Source organism: Nicotiana tomentosiformis, chromosome 10 (assembly GCF_000390325.3).
Source record: "Nicotiana tomentosiformis chromosome 10, ASM39032v3, whole genome shotgun sequence".
Taxonomy (NCBI): domain Eukaryota; kingdom Viridiplantae; phylum Streptophyta; class Magnoliopsida; order Solanales; family Solanaceae; genus Nicotiana; species Nicotiana tomentosiformis.
The window spans coordinates 72,644,908-72,662,829 of record NC_090821.1 but is presented as its reverse complement, the minus strand read 5'-3'; the positions used below and the strand labels follow the sequence as shown (position 1 = coordinate 72,662,829).

The following is a 17,922-nucleotide window of genomic DNA, read 5'->3' as shown; positions in this document are numbered from 1 at the left end:
ATGGCGCGTAACATTTCACTTGCTAGGCAAGCCAACATTAGAAAATTATTAAACCAATTCCTTATTTCCATTCAGTAAATAACAATAATTAACTAAGATGAAAAATAATAAGTGCGGAATATCATAAAACTGTATTAATTACTACCACCCGGATCTGGAGTCACAATTCACGAGCATTGTAGAATGTACTACAAGTAATAGTTTGAAAGAAATACAACTATCTGAATGAAAGAAAATAATAGGACATAAAAGATAGATGGGGACTTCAAGGTCTATGAACGCCGACAGATCTACCTTGAGTCTCCGGACAGCGGACCAGTAGCAAATCTCGATCAACCTGAGCCGGTATCAAAATCTGCATAGAAAGTGCAGAGTGCAGCATCAGTACAACCGACCCCATGTACTGGTAAGTATCGAGCCTAACCTCGGCGAAGTAGTGACGAGGCTAGGACAAGACACCCACATATAACATGAAAAGTATAATGGCACCCATAATGCCCATACCGAGTCCGAAAAGCTGTCTTAGGAACATCGGATGCCCTAATCCTCAACTGATGCTAGCCAGATCTCAAATCAATCTTTGAAAACACCATGGCACCCTGAAGCTGATCAAATAAATCATCAATCCTCGACAATGGATACTTGTTCTTGATGATGACTTTGTTCAACTGCCGATAATCTATGCACATCCTCATCGATCCATCTTTCTTATTCACAAACAACACAGGTGCACCCCAGGGCGAGACACTAGGTCTAATGAAGCCCTTATCAAGCAAATCTTGCAACTGCTCCTTCAATTCTTTCAACTCTGGCGGGGCCATGCGGTATGGAGGAATGGAAATAGGCTGAGCGCCGGGAGCCAAATCAATGCATAAATCAATATCCCTGTCGGGTGGCATCCCTGGCAGGTCTGCAAGAAACACCTCTGGAAACTCATGAATAACCGGCACCGAATCTATGGAAGGAACCTCCGCACTAGAATCGCCGACATAAGCTAAATAAGCTAGACACCCCTTCTCAGCCATATGCCGAGCCTTCACATAAGAGATAACCCTGCTGGCAGAATGGCCAAGATTCCCTCTCCACTCTAATCGAGGCAACCCCTGCAAGGCTAAGGTCACCGTCTTGGCGTGAAAATCTAATATAGCTAGATAAGGTGACAGACAATCATACCCAGTATGACATCAAAATCAACCATGTCAAGAAGTAGGAGATCTACACGAGTCTCAAGACCCCCAATGGTGACCATACACGAACGATAAACACGATCTATAATAATAGCATCTCTCACCGGTGTAGACACATAAATAGGAGCACTCAAAGAATCAAGGGGCACAACCAAATAGGAAGCAAAATAGGATGACACATAGGAGTAAGTAGACCCCGGATCAAATAGGACTGAAGCATCTCTACTGCAAACTGAAACAGTACCTGTGATAACAGCGTCATATGACTCAGCCTCAGACCTGGCTGGGAAAGCATAACACCAGGGCTGGGCCCCACCACCCTGAACTACGTCCCTGGGACGGCCTCTAACTGGCTGGTCTCCACCTCTAATGGCCTGACCTCCACCTCTAATAGTCTGGCCTCTACCTCTGGCTGCCTGACCCCTGCCTCTGGCTAGCTGAGCAGGTGGTGCAGCAACTGGTGCCGGAACCATGGCACGAGAACTCTGCTATTGTGAGTTGCCCGTTGCCCGAGGGCAAAATCTAGCAATGTGCCTCGGATCACCACAAGTATAACATAACCTCGGCTGCTGTGACTGCTGACCCTGAAACTGACCCTGTCGACCTGAATAACCACCCTGATAACTCAAGAGTGGAGGTGCACTAATAGGATCTGGTGTGCACTGTAGGCTAGCTAGTCGGAATAATGCATCTGAGGGCCACGACCACCTGAGGCACCGTGGGATGCCTAGAGCGCTGAATGAAACGGCTTGGGAGGATGGCCTCTACCAAAAGTACTCCTGCCTCTAGGTGAGGCACCGCTGAACTCACCGGAATGACGAGGTATCTTGTCATACCCCTGACCTCCCTGAGTAAGAACCAGTTCGACTCGTCTGGCGACATTAGCAGCCGCCTGAAAAGAAATCTCACTCCCAGTCTCCTTAGCCATCTGCAATCTGATAGGCTGAGCAAGTCCATCAATAAACCTCCTCACTTTCTCTCTCTCAGTGGGAAGCAGAAGAATAGCATGACGGGCCAAATCCACAAAACGGGTCTCATATTGAGTAACAGTCATACTGCCCTGCTGGAGACGCTCGAACTGACGGCGACGCTCCTCTATCAATGTGATAGGCAGAAACTTCTCTATGAAGAGCTGAGAGAACTGGTCCCAAGTAAGAGCAGGCGACCCAGCTGGTCTGGTCAACAAGTAATCTCTCCACCATTTCTTGGTGGAACCAGTCATCTGAAATACAGCAAAATCGACCCCATTGGTCTCCACTATACCCATGTTCCGTAAAACCTCGTGACAGCTATCAAGATACTCCTGGAGATCCTCCGAAGGAGCACCACTGAAGTGAACAGGAAAGAGCTTGATAAACCTGTCTAATCTCCATAAGGCCTCAGAAGACATAGCTATCCCATCTCCGACCTGTGCCGCTGAACTAATCCGACTGGCTGAGCTGCTGGAGCCTGATACTGGAGAGCTATCTGCTCTGAAGCGGGAGTGGTAGGAGTCTAGGCTCCTCCTCCAGCCTGAGAGACTGCCGGTGCCATAGGAAATGTGCCAGTCTGGGCCACACTCTCCATAAGGCCCACCAAACGGACCAAAGCGTCCTGAAGTACTGGGGTGGCAATGAACCCCTCCGGAACCTGAGCTGGTCCGGCAGGAACAGTCTGGGCTAGAACCTCCTCGTCAAGCTCTATCTGAGGCTCCACTGCTGGGGCTGCTGCTCGGGCCCTAGGCTAAGCCCTGCCCATGCCTCGGCCTCAACCTCTGCCCCGCGTAGAAGCTGTCACTGGAGGCTCTGGCTGTTGCTCAGCTGAGGAAGTGGTACGTGTTCTCGCCATCTGTGAGAGAATAAGAGTAGAAGAGTTCAATCAGTATTGAGAAAGAAAAATCGCACGACAGAGAAGAAAAGAAGTGAAACTTGTTCCTAAACTTCATAGCCTCTGGAAGATAAGCACAAACGTCTCCGTACCGATCCTCCAGACTCTACTAAGCTTGCTCGTGAATCGTGAGACCCAGACAACCTAGTGCTCTGATACCAACTGTCACGATCCAAAATTTCCCACCGACGGGACCGTGATGGCGCCTAATGTTTTACTTGCTAGGCAAGCCAACGTTAGAAAATCGTTAAACCAATTCCTTATTTTTATTCATTAAAGAACAATAATTAACTAAGATAAAATATAATAAGTGCGAAATATCATAAAACTGTATTAATTACTACCACATGGATCTGGAGTCACAATTCACGAGCATTCTAGAATTTACTACAAGTAATAGTCTGAAAGAAATACAACTGTCTGAATGAAAGAAAACAGTAGGACATAAAAGATAGACGGGGACTTCAAGGTCTGTGAACGCCGACAGATCTACCTTGAGTCTCCGAACAACTGACCAGTAGCAAATCTCGATCAACCTGAGCCGGTATCAAAATCTGCACAGAAAGTGTAGAGTGCAAAATCAGTACAATCGACCCCATGTACTGGTAAGTGTCGAGCCTAACCTCGGCGAAGTAGTGACGAGGCTAGGACAAGACACCTACGTATAACCTGAACAGTATAATCATGCTAGTGGCAACAACAGTAAATAAAGCAATAACGCAGAAATAATGGGAAGGGGACATACAGTGGGGGAATACAACATAAAGAGTGAGAATAATGAAAAGACAGAATTAAACAGAAAATCCTTAAACGAATTGAGCAATTAAAACAGCAAAGGAAAACTGCACGGTATCACCCTTCGTGCTTTTACTCTCAACCTCACCAGATAAATTAATAGAACGGCACGGCATCACCCTTCGTGCTTTTACTCTTCCTCACAATATAAATAATGCATGCACGGCATCACCCTTCGTGCTTTACACTCTTCCTCACAATATAAATAATGCATGCACGGCATCACCCTTCGTACTTTACACTCTTCCTCACAATATAAATAATGCATGCGCGGCATCACCCTTCGTGCTTTACACTCCTCCTCACCAATCACAAAATCAATAACAATGGATAGATAAGAGTATCACAAAGAAACCAGTATTTTACCCATAATCAATAGCACAATATAATCTCAACCTTGAATCAATATTCGAAAGTTACCAAATCTCAGTGAAACCATATATGAGTCACCCATCATTTCAAATAACCCGATAAGCATGGATAGTAGAATTTAAGGCTACAAAAAAGACAAAAATAGAATTTCACTCGCATGCTATGACTTGACAATGACGCATAGATGCTCGTCACCTCACCTATACATCGTATTTAACAACCAAACACGTAGCAAATACTCACACAATACATATTCCCTCAAGCCAAAGTTAGACACGACACTTACCTCGCTCTGAAGGCCACTTAATTCTCAATCACAGCTTTTCCTTTGGAATTCACCTCTAAACCACTCATATATATTCAAAAATGACTCAATAATATAAAATATTGCTAAAGGAATCAATTATATTTCATAATTTAAATTTCCCAAATTTTCCTCCAAAAAGTCGAAAAATTGACCCCGGGCCCTCTTGGTCAAAACTCGAGATTCGGACCAAAATCATTTAACCCATTCACCCCCGAGCCCGAATATGTAATTAGTTTTGGAATCCGACCTCAAATTGAGGTCTAAATCCCCAAATTCCTGAAATTCCTAATTTATACCTTATCCCCTAATTCTACCATGAAAACTCTAGATTTTAGGTTGAAAATTCAAGAAATGTAATGGGTAATTGAAAGAAAATGGTTTAGAATCACTTACGAACAATTTGGGGAAGAAATGACTCTTGAAAAATCGCCTCTCACCGTTTGATTTTTGAGAAAAATGAGTTTTTGGCTAAAATCGCGTTTTTGGGTTCTGTTAAGTGTTGGGCGACAGTGTTCATCGCGTTCGCGAGAGTACTGTTGTGTTCGCGAAGTGTATGGGCTGTCAAGCCTTCGCGTTCGCGAGACAGTGCTCGCATTTGCGTTCGCGGTGAAGAAAAAATTGTCTGCACCTCCCCAGTACCTAACACTACGCGTTCGCGATGGGCTTATCGCATTCGCGAAGGGTAACGCCCCCATCGCTTCGCGTTCGCGAAGAAGAAATCCTCAGCTGCCCAGTTTACTCTTCGCGTTCGCGAGAGTACCTTCGCGAACGCGAAGAAGGACATGCCAGAACACCTGCTGCAGCAAAATACCAGATTTTTAAAGTCCAAAACATCCTGTGGCCTATCCGAAACTAACCCGAGCCCTCGAGGCTCCAAACCAAACATGCAAACAAGTCTAAAAACATCATACGAACTTGCTCGCGCGATCAAATCGCCAAAATAACACCTAGAACTACGAATTTAGCACCAAATCAAATGACATTCTCAAAAACACTTTAAAATTTCTATTTTCTCAACTGGACGTCTGAATCACGTCAAATCAACTCCGTTTCTCACCAAATTTCACAGATAAGTCTTAAATATCATAATGAACCTGTGCCGGGCTCCGAAACTAAAATACGGACCCAATAATAACAATGTCAATTATCAATCAATTCTTAAAAATAAATAATTCCCAAACTTTTTAAATTTTCATCAAAAATTCATAACTCAAGCTAGGGACCTCCGAATTCGATTCCGGGCATACACCCAGGTCCCATAATTCGATACGGACCTACCGGGACCGTCAAAGCACGGATCCGGGCCCGTTTACCAAAAATATTGACCGAAGACAACTAAAATTAATTTTTAAGACAAAAATTCTTATTTTCATTAGTTGTTAACATAAAAGCTTTCTGAAAACCTGCCCGGACTGCGCACGCAAATTGAGAAGGATAAAAATGAGATTTTTAAGGCTTAAGAGCGCAGATTTGAGTTCTAAAATATAAGATGACCTTTTGGGTCATCACACGACGCCTGTGGTGGGATTTTTCGGTCGTGACAAAATCCCTTAAATTTTCTCATTGCTTACCTGGAATAACCTATTTAATAACTCACTTGGGAGTGTGCGAGGCCTGAAAAAAGCCATCAAAATGGCACACCTAACATAATATAATGGCTAATTAGCCTAACCCTCTTTCAATTTTTTTTAAAAATATTCTCTTTATTTCCTTTATCCACCTTTAATTTCTTCCTTATTTTTTCACTATTTTTCCTTATTTTTTTCACCTTTCTTTTTTTTCCACCTTCTTCTTCTTCTTCTTGCCTTTTTTCTTCGGTTCTCCATATGGATTCCCTCTAAAAGAATTTCTCCCTCACTTGTTTTCTCTGAAATGATTTATTCACTCTCTTGTTTTAATCTTTTCATGTTTTGCACATCTTATTGAAATAACATTCATTTAAATCTTTTTATTAAATCCAACACCTTATAGAGAATAAAGTTGATTCTCCTGAATCTTGTTTGTGCAGTCTAGAATTAGAGAATGTTGTTGTTGGCCGGTTGTTTTCTTATTTGCTAAATCTTATTTTGTGTAATCTTGTTTACGTAACATAAGATGATTTTTCAGATATACAACACTATATGCCTTTAGTTTTTTTTATTGTACTGCAAAGTGAATGCAAATAAGGACCTATTCAATTGGAGCCTTACATGAAGCACAACCATAATTAAACCTAAAATTAACACATTACATTGGATATTATTTTGACTGAAATTCCTAGAATTAATCAGTCATCCGAGAGTAACACATCATGAGTAAACTACATAAAAAATTTAGTATAAACCATAAGTTAACATAGTTAGATCGGTAGATGCACTTCTAAGAATTCAATATGGGGTTTTAATATATAAAAAAATATAGTTCAGAGGGGATTTTGGCGATACAGATAGTTTAAGTAGGTAACTGACAAAAAAATAATAGTTTAGAGGGATTTTAGGCTGAATTAAATAGCCACGTATAGTGTCATGCACCTTTAAGAAGGCAACGATGGGGTTTTAATACGAAGGGCAATACAGTTCAAGGAGGTTTTGGGAATGCCAAAAAATTTAATTAGAAAACTGACAAAAACGTGATAGTTTAGAAAATTTCTAGGATATTAATTCTTTTAAATATGAAATGCATTGTATAAAAAGGTTTGATGTCTATCAAGATTTAGAATATGTGCATTCAAATATGCAAAAATGATACAATTACTTGATGAAAAACTAGTAGAATGGGGAGCTTGCAAATATTAGTTAACAAGGAAAATTAATTATACATATTATGTACTATACCATACTTATAAACTATATATTGGATGCAATCTAAAATTGATTTATGATGGAATGACAATGAAAATGAATTATAAATTTATAATGCTAGCCAATTGTGCTGGAGGATTTTAGGTAAGCAATTAGGTTACCACTAATATGGGAAATCTTCCTATTTTTAGCTTTTTATTCATAGCAATAATCTTGGTTGGGGTATAAATAAAATAACATGTAAATAATTTAGTTGCGCAATTTGTAATAAGTAAATTAGTTGTAGTTTATATAATTAATTCTTATAGGTCGTGTATCTATTAAAGTCATCCAATAATCTACTTTTACTCTACTTGTTTAATTAGAATAATTACATTTTAAGTCTTATTCTTTTTTTTTTTTTTATGGTATAGCCTGTTAGGCCAAGCTTCTCCAAAGCCAAAAGTATTTTTTTTTTTCAAAAAAGGTTTTTTTTTTTTCAAAGTTGAAGTGTTTGGCCAAGCTTTTAGGGGAAAAAAGTATTTTTGAGTGGAAGCAGAAGCAGTTTTAGAGAAACAGAAAAAAGTAACTTCCCCCAAAAATACTTTTGAGAAAAATATACTTAGAAGTATATTTTAGAAATTTAGTCAAACACTAATTGCTGCTCAAAAATACTTTTCAAAGTAATTAGCCAAACACAAACTGTTTCTCACTAAAAGTACTTTTGAGAAAAAAACACTTCTCAAAATAAGCTGATTTTTGAAGCTTGGCCAAACAAGCTATTAATGTCTCAGCCCATGGACTAGCCCAACCCAACCCCATAAGGCGGATGAAGTATACAAATAGCCCTCAAAGTGGATAGTCTTAAATTTTTGCGCACATCCCCTCCCACTCTCATGGACATAACTTCAAGTTTAACAAGTGTTGCCACTTGCTTGCTCCATAAGCAACGCTTTTAACTTTTGATCTTAAAGTTCTGCCTACGAGGCAAGTGGGGGTCAAAAGTTAAAGATCAACCCAAAAAGTGCATATTCTACAATTATTTTTACATAAGACCATGCCCTAACTTGGGTCGGGCTGGGCTGAAAGCCCCATACTTAAATGGGCTAGAAATCTAGAACAACGCCAAACCTATTCTAACTCAGCTAGTGGCTGGTTTTGGGACAACCTAACGGGCCAAACTATTTTGATGGCGCTATTCATACACTTAAATATGTAAAAATTGCATGGGGCACCCTATTTGGCCGCCCCTTTTTAACTTATACCCGTTTTGTTTTTCCGTTTGCATTCATACATATTTTTTTGTTAAAAGTATTTTAAAAAGACGGTTTTGCCCTTCTTTAATAAAAGACTATTGACAAACTGCAGGACAAAAACTTAAGCATATTTAGGCTGAAATTTTAGCAAATAAACTAAAAAACTTCAGCTTGTTTAGACTGAAATTTCAGATAAAACTCAGGACAAAACTATAAACTGCGTTACAAAACTTCAGCATATTTTGGTATGAAGTTTTAGCAAATTAACTAAATAACTTCAGCATGCATTAGCAAAACTCTTTAGAAAATTACATACTGCAAGATAAAAACTTAATCATGTTTAGTATGAAGTTTTAGCAAACGAACTAAAAAACTTCAGCATGTTTAGTCTGAAATTTTTGCAAATGAACTAAATAACTTCAGCATGTTTTGTTTGAAATTTTAGCAAATAAACTAAATAACTTTAGCATGCATTAGAAATTACATACTACAAGACAAAAACTTAAGCATGTTTAGTCTAAAATTTTAGCAAATGAATAAAAAAACTTAAGCATGTTTAGTCTGAAGTTTTAGCAAATAAACTAAATAACTTAAGCATGTTTAGTCTGAAGTTTTAGCAAATTAACTAAATAACTTCAGCATGTTTAGTCTGAAATTTTAGCAAATGAACTAAATAACTTCAACATCTTTAGACTGAAATTTCGGATAAAATTCATGACAAAACTGTAGACTGCAGGATAAATAAAACTTCATGCTACATTAGCATGAAGTTTTAGCTTCAACATGAAACAACTTCATGCTACATTAGCATGAAATTTTAGCTACAAGGTGAAACAATTTCATGCAAGTGTGATTCTGAAGATGAATTTGGACAAGTTTCTGATTTTTTTATAAAGTTGCTGAGAGGAGAGGAGGAGATAGTTTTATATCTTTTGTCAGGGGTGTAATTGTCATATTATTACAGATTTTTTGTGAGATGGCTATCAAATCAATAATTTTAAAAAATAGAGTACAGGTTAAAAGGTGGCACAAATATAGGGTACGGCTGCAAATCCCCCCTTAAATATTTAGCTCCACACACTCCTAAGGTTTTCTCAAAACAAAGTTGAATCTAATCTTAAAATTCCTTTTGTCCCAATTAGAGTTAAAGTAATTTTCTTCCACTTGCTGGATGCTCTTCTGCATAAACAAACCCAGCAACCATTTCTTTTCTAGCTCAACTGAAGTTATGTCATGTGTCTAGGGGGTTATCTTCACATGCTCTTAAGGAACAGAACATTTTCTTTAGTTTGTCTAATTAGTCCTTCCTGTATATATAGCTGGTCTGACTCGGTTTGTTGCCCTTATAATATTTTATTTTGGCAAAACACATAGATAGACATTTAAAATTTGGCCTCAAGTATCAGTTTGACACTTAAAACTTATTCAGTGATCATCTAGTCCAACTTAAAACTTTAGATTTTCCATCTATGAAAGTTGCATCAAATTGACAATTGTGACCAAGTTTAATAAGTGTCTATCTATGTATGTTGTTTTTTATTTTTCATAGGATTCCTCACTTTTGTCTTCTCTACCTCTTTAGATCTCACGATGCATCAACCCTAAAACAACGGAGTTAAGGTGTGATCACATGAGTTGTCTTAACTATTTCTGAACATTTTCTTCTCATTTTAATAAGAAATAATTTTCGACATGTCAACTACTCAACTAGATGGCTGATTTAGAAATGTATACCTACTCTCCTACACTAATGTTTCTTCTAATTATTATTCAAATATAATGATTCTTATTTAGATCTATCAATGAATGACAGACTCTGCTCTTGTAGTCAATATCTACTCAATACGATGATCAATTGACATGTCGATGTAGTATTTCTTCCCCCTTTTGTATACCTTCTCTATTGGCCTGCTTTTGTGATTTATTTCGTTTCTCTATAACATTCCTTCTGCAATCATTAATCGTGATGCTTCCATTCATCTTGTCTTTTTTCTATCAAACATTCTCATCCCTTCCTTCACAACCTGTGTGCGATTTTCAGCTTTATGAAATCTAACAATGAAAACCCCTTGTTAATTTGGGCAATTTTATCAATCCTAATGCTCCCCATATACGTCGGGAGTATCCTCCGTAACAATTTACGGAGGGTTAAATCCGAAGACATAGCATATCACCATTGTATTCTAGTACTCAACCTCTTCCTGTATGTCATCCATAGTGATTTTCACATTCACAATCCCCTTTCTGTCCTGGTTTAGATAGAAACCCTCCTCTCCCTAGGCACAAATTTTGTAATCTGAAGTGAGATGGCTTGGGAAAAAGATTTTAAAAAAAGGATGATAAAGACATAGAAACCTTGAATTTTCTGTTTCAACAAAGAAACTCTTGCATTATCATGAACAACATAAGGCACTAAGTACTAAATGTTAATAAAAGCGGCTCTGAGTAAAAAAACGTAAAAGATTAAGTTCTCATCAATAGAAATAACAATTGAATATTAGACATGACAATTGACATCATAGCTCATTGATTGGGTTCGAATGGTTTATTTTCTTTGAAAATCATGTTAGACGACTTCATGCTCGTGCATAAACATAATTTTGTTATTTTACTCTTGCAGTCTACGAAGTATGAATTTTACGATCCAAAAGCTCCCTTTTTGATATCTCCTAGGTTACTTCTACAATCCAAAAAAAAGAAGAAGAGAAAGAGCACAACTTAGTTTTTCCTTTTCTAAGTTACTACCACCATATTACCTGATGGTTGATGCCACTTGTCGTTCATACATCTCCTTAAAAATTTCTATCGCTCTCTCTAATTTGTATTTTGTCCCGAGGTAACATTGACAAATTTACTAATGGGTCGCAACCAGTGGCGAAGCCAGGATCTCCGCGAAAGGGATTCAAGAAAAAAAAATTATAGCTAGTGAAAATTGAACATATGACTTTTCAAAGATTTTGAACTCCCTTGACCACTAAGCTACACTTTTGGGTTGTCAAGGGGTTTCAAAACTTAATATATAGAGGTAAAAAATAAATTTTGCCTTATATATACAGTGTAATTTTTCGGCGAAGGGGGTTTGGGTGAACCCCTTCCGCCCCCTAAATCCGCCCCTGGCAGCAATACCATGAAACTTGGATAATAAAATCTTTTTTGTCCCAAAGGTTCTTCCTTTCAACTTGTTGTTCACAAGTTGAAATAAATAGTAATTATAGCCAAGAAATAACTAATCTTTCACTCAGCTTATCATCAAAATAACTTTGAAAATAACTAAATGAATATGCTACAACCAGTTAAACTATACGAAATGTTTTTACACGGTCAATATATCTACTGTGATGCTATAGCGTATCCCTTTATCAGGTCTCAATTTGATTAATTTTACACTTACACCTTTTGTATTTGATTTTATTTTCAAAATAAAACATATTTACTTTTTGATTTATTGATCAACTATGCCGTTTAATTTATAGTGACAAAATTGAGCAGTCAAATCAAAGCTGAAAGAAGAAAGAATACGAATAACCTTGAATGTTATCTGTTAAATTATACTAAAATCTGTACAAATTTTATGCCTCACTTGACTTCAACTTAGCTTTAACAAAATAAACTTTAGAAGATGAAGAGAGTACATTGGTCTGATCTGTTAAAACTTATAGTTTAGCATGTAAGATATGTTAGTTTTTATTGAACTATATATTCGTCAAATCTTTTGCAACCCTATACACAGGCAACAAGGGAAATGAAATCAAACAAACAAAGAACCCAAAAATTTCCCAAATAAGCTGACATAACAAATTCAACACACCTGTGGACGAAGTAGCTGAGAAAATGGAGTAGATTAAAAAAAAACGCACCGAAGAGAGAATGAAACCAGAGGATAAGATACAGAGACGTAATAAAGCGGTAGCAGCGGAGTGCAAAATTACGTAAATAATCTTTCCTGAAAAACACAAATCAGCCAGTGCAGGGACACAACAGTAATTTTACCTAATATATGAGCACTGCAAATATCAAATTGCCCTCCGTCGGCAAGCAGGGATGTCGATGGAGAGCTGCAGAAGTAGGAAAATAGTGATTTTGATTCGATTTCTATTGATGATTTTTTATTTTTAAACTTTATATTGATAGCCCTTTCAAGTTAAAGATATAACAGTACCCCCAATAAATAAATAAATAATAACGCTCAAGAAAAGTTGCCAAACAAAGTATTAGCAAGATATTAGAATATAAGAAAGGAATTTAACGGTAGGTTACCTCATAAGCAATACATATTCTACTTGTCAACGAAGATCTGGAATTCAGATCTTTGGTAATCTTCAACTTGCATTGTCCTGATCTCCTCGACTGAAGCAACAATAGCTTCATTGCAAGACGTTACCCTAACAAACTTGAGAGAAGCGATTTCCGCGAACCAAGAGGGGATCTCCTTAAGATATTTGCATTTATGCAATGTCAAATGTTCAAGACAAGGAAAGGCATCATCCGAGACATTCCACTCGTTAAAATTATCAGAGTTTACTACTTTCAACACTTTGAGTTTAGGGAACTCATTGTCGTTCACTGTCCATTCGCCTTTATCAAACTCAACATTTACCAGTTTAAGTACCTGAAGATTGGGAAGCATAGCAATCTCTGAACCAGTGCCCCAGAAAATGGTGGACAAAGTCAATTTGTTGAGATTTGAGGGGAAGATGTAAGCACCAGCTATGGCTAAATGCACGTCAAAATGAACCTTGAGCGTCTTAAGCTGTGCTAGAAATTCCAATTGAAGGACCCAAAAGTTTACTTCAGGATACTTAATTGAGCATCTCAGATTCCGAATATTTGGTGTCTTTCTCAATACAAATTCTGCATCCTCCGCACAAGAAAAACATGGACAGGAAAGAGTCTCCAAATTGTCAAGATTGGAGGAGTTCTCAAGTGATTCTTCTGCACCATTAATGGTGAAATAAGCATTGTCACAAATATGCAGAATTCTCAATTTAGACATCTTCCAGAGTGTAAACGGTAGTGACAAGTATGTCCCTTCCCCTTTGACTATCAAAGTCCCAAGGTTCCATAGATTGCTTATGCATGATGTAATTGACTTCTTCGCAGTTCGTACTGCAAAATACCTCAAGTAAACCAGCTCTGTTGGGAAAGAATCAACAACGATGAACTTCAGATCCAACACTTTTAGAAACTTGAATTTCTGAAAGATGCGCGAGGTTGGAGAGAGGTATTCTATGATATCATCCCTGCAAAGTACAGACCCAACAAGTGAGCAAGACGAACTCCATTTTGCAAGATCATTCTTGTCAGCATAAATGGACAGGCGACCTTGAGCTAGCTGCCGGTGTGAGTAAATGCCAGGTGAAGGATTGGCACTTTGGTACCTGTGAACATCAAATTAGCATAAGATTAAATTTCAAATATAACAGGAATACTTGATTGATTGAACAAACAAAGAAATAGAAAATTACAGTTTTACCTATCTATGCAGAGTAGAAGCTTTTCCTGCTCAGCTGTTTCCTTGCAGAAATCAAGCAATAGATCATGGATCTGGCATGCTTTGACCTTGCCATCAGAACTCCTTTTTGCAATTTTCACTAGATTTCGTCCAATAAGATTCTCCAAGTAATCTGATGCTACATCCTCCAAACTCTTATCTTTATCAATTTTTATGAATCCTTCTGCCATCCATAAGCATGTCAAGTCTGAAACATTGATCGTCCTGTCTTCTGAAAATGCTCCAAAATAAAGGAAGCAAGGCTTTAAATGATGGGGTAAATGTTTATAACTGTGCTCTATCATAGCCTTTGCGTCACTTTGAATGTGGGAACCTAAATTCTTAGCGACTTGTCTCCAATATTGTTCATTCTTTTCCTTTGCGAGAATACCAGCCACCAAAACAATTGAAAGAGGCAGCCCTGCGCACTTCTTTGCTATTTCTAGCCCAACCTTTTCAAGATCAGGAGAGCATCCTTCGTTACCAAACACTTTCTCTTTCAGCAATTTCCAACTTTCGTCTTCCTTAAACATAGGAAGATGAAAGGGCTCACAAGAAATTCTAGCTGAGTTGGCAACTTCAACTTGTCGTGTTGTTAGAATAATTCGACTTCCGTTATTAACATCCGCAAAGCAAGGCTGTAAATCTTCCCACACACTAGCTTCCCATATGTCATCGATAAGGATAAGATATCTTTTCACTTTACAAATTTTTTGAAGCTTATCTCGTAGATCTTCAGTAGACAATTCACTAGCAGCAGGGTCATCACAAGAAAGATCACGTAAAATGGCCAATAAAATGGACCTACATGAATACTCTTGCGACACGCAACATTGCGCCCGAATATCAAATCGAGATTTAACTGAGTCATCATTAAAGAGTTTGTTGGCCAATGTCGTCTTACCTTGTCCGCCCATGCCGACAATCGAGATGACGTCTAGCTGTTGGGATCCTTTAGTTAGCTTCTTTCTTAATTCTGGAACGATATGATCAAAGCCCACGATTTCTTCATTCTTTAGGGACGTAGATTCTGATGATGTATGAGCAGCGTCTGCATCCACGGGATCATGTAATGCTATGTCAACGGCAGGTGTTTTCTTCAATTGAACATCTATTTTTGATCTGTTAAGTTTAATTTCCTCTATGATATCAACGAGCCAACGCTCAAGACACCACTCGGGAACTTCTTTGCTGATAAAAGAATCGACTATATATTCCACTTCATATGCTGTGCCAATCACTAACTGAGCCAAATGTTGAATTTCGTGGTGCTTATGTCGCTCTTTTGCAACATCCTTGAGAAACGGTTGCACGCTCTCAAGTTCCTTCTGAATTATTTGAAGTTGGTTCTTGATAGAAACAAGTGACTTTGAATAACGACCTTGAAACTCATTCAGGTTGCTTAAAAGGAAATCAACATAGCCTATTCCGTGAATCCGTGGCAAATTAGATTGGAATACCTTCTGAACTATGGGATAAATCACAGTGTTGAAATGCTGAATATTTCCGGGAAAATCAAGCAGTGCTTGGTTCACTTTGGCCGATGCAACATCATATAACGAGTAAACTAGAATTCCAGCATCAATAATCATAATGTGGAGATCTTCAAAATGAGATTCAAGATGTTGCATCGGCGTATAGGGGAGATTGGCTCGCAAGAGGTTGAGCATCTCCTGAAGGTTTGCTGTTTCATCTTTCAAAGCAACTGTAGTGTTACCAATTGCTGGTAGCTCCACCAAGTTGTGCAGGACAGTCTCCAAAAAGGCAGTTTCACTGTTTGTTGTATTCTCATTTTGGATATCGGGACGCCATCCTGATTGTGATGTTGACTTTAAAGCTTGCAGAACATCAACGTAGATCTTGCGGATACTTGGCTCAATAGGCTTAATCCTCATTCGCAGGTGATCAGAAAGCAAAGCATTCATTTCACCAGAAGCCAAGTCTTGAGTTCCATTGTCAGTGCCTGGTAAACTCAACCAGACAAGCATGGCTGCATGGCCAGCCACAACAAAAATATGAGTGAAGAAATCATGATGGCAACTCTGAGGCTCTTTGCATCTCTTTGCAACAAAGCAGACAAAAGCTCTCAGAGACTTCAACTCTTCTAAAACTTCTACTATTTGTTCCTTGGGTCCTGGAACAAAAAGTACAGAACGGCCATCATAAATATTCAGTAAATCACTGAGAATACACACAACAGTGCCCATAAATTCAGGTACAATTTCGGAAATAGCAACACCATTCTTGCTGGCTGAAAGGGGCAATGATGTTTTTGGAAAGGAGTAATTGGCTCTGATTTCCGACTTGATCAAACGAATGTCGCCTTCCATCTGATAGATGGACGGATAAAAATTTGGAGAAGTCAAATTAAGAGTGGAGAGATCAACTCGAGTATCGTGAAGTAGAGTTTGTGCTTTTTGTGTGACATCCAAAGTGTCACATTCAGCTTTGGAGCTCTGTAAATTGAGGAAAATATCCAGGAATCTCAACTCCCTTTCAAGGAACTCGATTTGATCCTTTGCAACCTCAAGGGGAAACATCTCTTTTCCTTTTTCTTATCAGAAGTGTTGGTAATAAAAGAACCGTTGTGAATTTGACAGTGAAGAAAGAAGGGCAGTTGAATCACAGACAACTGATACAACCTTAAAAAGAAAAATTCTCTTCTCTTCTCTTTGGCTTTCTCTTATTCAGAATTTTATCTTCATCAGGACGCTAATGTTTTCATCTATCATTTTAGGAGTTTTTAGCCAAAATTGGCTTGAGCACTTATTCTCCTTTGAGTTTGTTAGATTAGGTTTACTTCATTTAACAAAAGACCACCTAAAAACTATTAGTGATTTCACTGAGTCAACTGGGTAAAGAAACTTTTAGTACTCAAATTTTACAGAATCGATATAGTAAAACTAAACCTATTTAACGGGCCGGATTGACCCGGTTTTGAACCGGCCCGGACCGATGGAACGGGGCGGGTAGGGCTGGGTTTGGAGGTTAGGGATTAGTCGGTATATATTTTTTTACCGGTCAAACCCGGCCAATAAAAATTACTGTTGGTCCGGAACCGGATCAATCCGACCCGTTAAACAGATTTAGGTTCACTACATCGTTTCTATAAAATTTGAGTATTGAAAATTTTTTTACCCAGTTAACTCACTGTTAGTTTTTAGGTTTCCATTTTGATCTTTTGTTTTGGATTAAATCTGTTAGAGTTTAGCAAACTTAAAAGATAATAAGTGCTCAATGCAATAGATCAACGACAAAGTAGATAAAGGACAATTTTGGCTAACATATTGTATATTTTATTACATAGTCACCTCAATTATATGCATCCACATTATTTGTCCCCGTATGATTCGGATTTTTTTACTTCCTAGTTCTTGCAGTTTCATATCCTTGGATTTTTTTAATTGTGCTGACAGTCTGTCAGCCATCAACTTGACATATAAACAATTCAGTAACAGATAAGAATCAGTACATTAAATGATTACAATAATATATATAAAGCTTACTTTGTTCCATAATCCAATTTCCTTTTTGTCCTCCGATACTATCATTAACCACAGGTGTTTATAATCACACAAACAAGTTAGGTATTTTTTAATTTGTTTAAAATTATAAATTCATAAAAAATTATTTTTTCTTAAATTTTGTATTCAATCAAACTGATTAAACATAAGAGTATTATTAAAAAGAAAAAAGGCCTTTTCAGCTGGTTAGTAGAGCCCACTTTCATTTTTTCTTTACTAGTAGGGTCCCGACACCCGTGGTTCCTAGGCGGCTGTGTTTTCCAATCCTTTTCTTTTAGTGCTTCGCGATAACTTCTAGATAAGATGGCTGCGCTCCGGCTCATTAAATAATGTAAGCAAATCAATCAAAGAATGTAAATAATCAC

General features: G+C 38.0%; 1 protein-coding gene across 6 annotated transcripts; it reads right to left on the bottom strand.

Moving 5' to 3' along the window:
• Positions 1-276: 276 nt before the first annotated feature.
• Positions 277-16,791, bottom strand: LOC104110416 (late blight resistance protein R1-A-like). Of its 6 annotated transcripts, none has more exons than XR_011411486.1 (4): positions 14,016-16,791; positions 12,800-13,920; positions 12,533-12,597; positions 277-355 (listed from the first exon to the last, which is right to left on the bottom strand). XR_011411486.1 is itself a non-coding variant. In XM_070187270.1 (3 exons), the coding sequence occupies exons 1-2, from the start codon at positions 16,571-16,573 to the stop codon at positions 12,819-12,821; spliced, it is 3,660 nt and encodes a 1,219-aa protein (XP_070043371.1). In that variant the 5' UTR covers positions 16,574-16,791; the 3' UTR covers positions 3,372-3,607; positions 12,800-12,818. The 6 variants fall into 6 exon arrangements, 3 of the variants coding, with proteins under 3 accessions (XP_070043371.1, XP_009618218.1, XP_009618209.1); XR_011411485.1 differs by lacking the exon at positions 277-355 and adding an exon at positions 3,372-3,607; XR_689452.4 differs by lacking the exon at positions 277-355 and adding an exon at positions 10,489-10,818.
• Between the last annotated feature and the right edge of the window lie 1,131 nt (positions 16,792-17,922).

Coding starts and splice junctions, on each gene's coding strand:
- LOC104110416 (XM_070187270.1), bottom strand. CDS start 16,573: ATGTTTCCCCTTGAGGTTGCAAAGGATCAAATCGAGTTCCTTGAAAGG. Junction 13,921..14,015: donor CTTCTACTCTGCATAGATAG/GTAAAACTGTAA, acceptor TGATGTTCACAG/GTACCAAAGTGCCAATCCTT.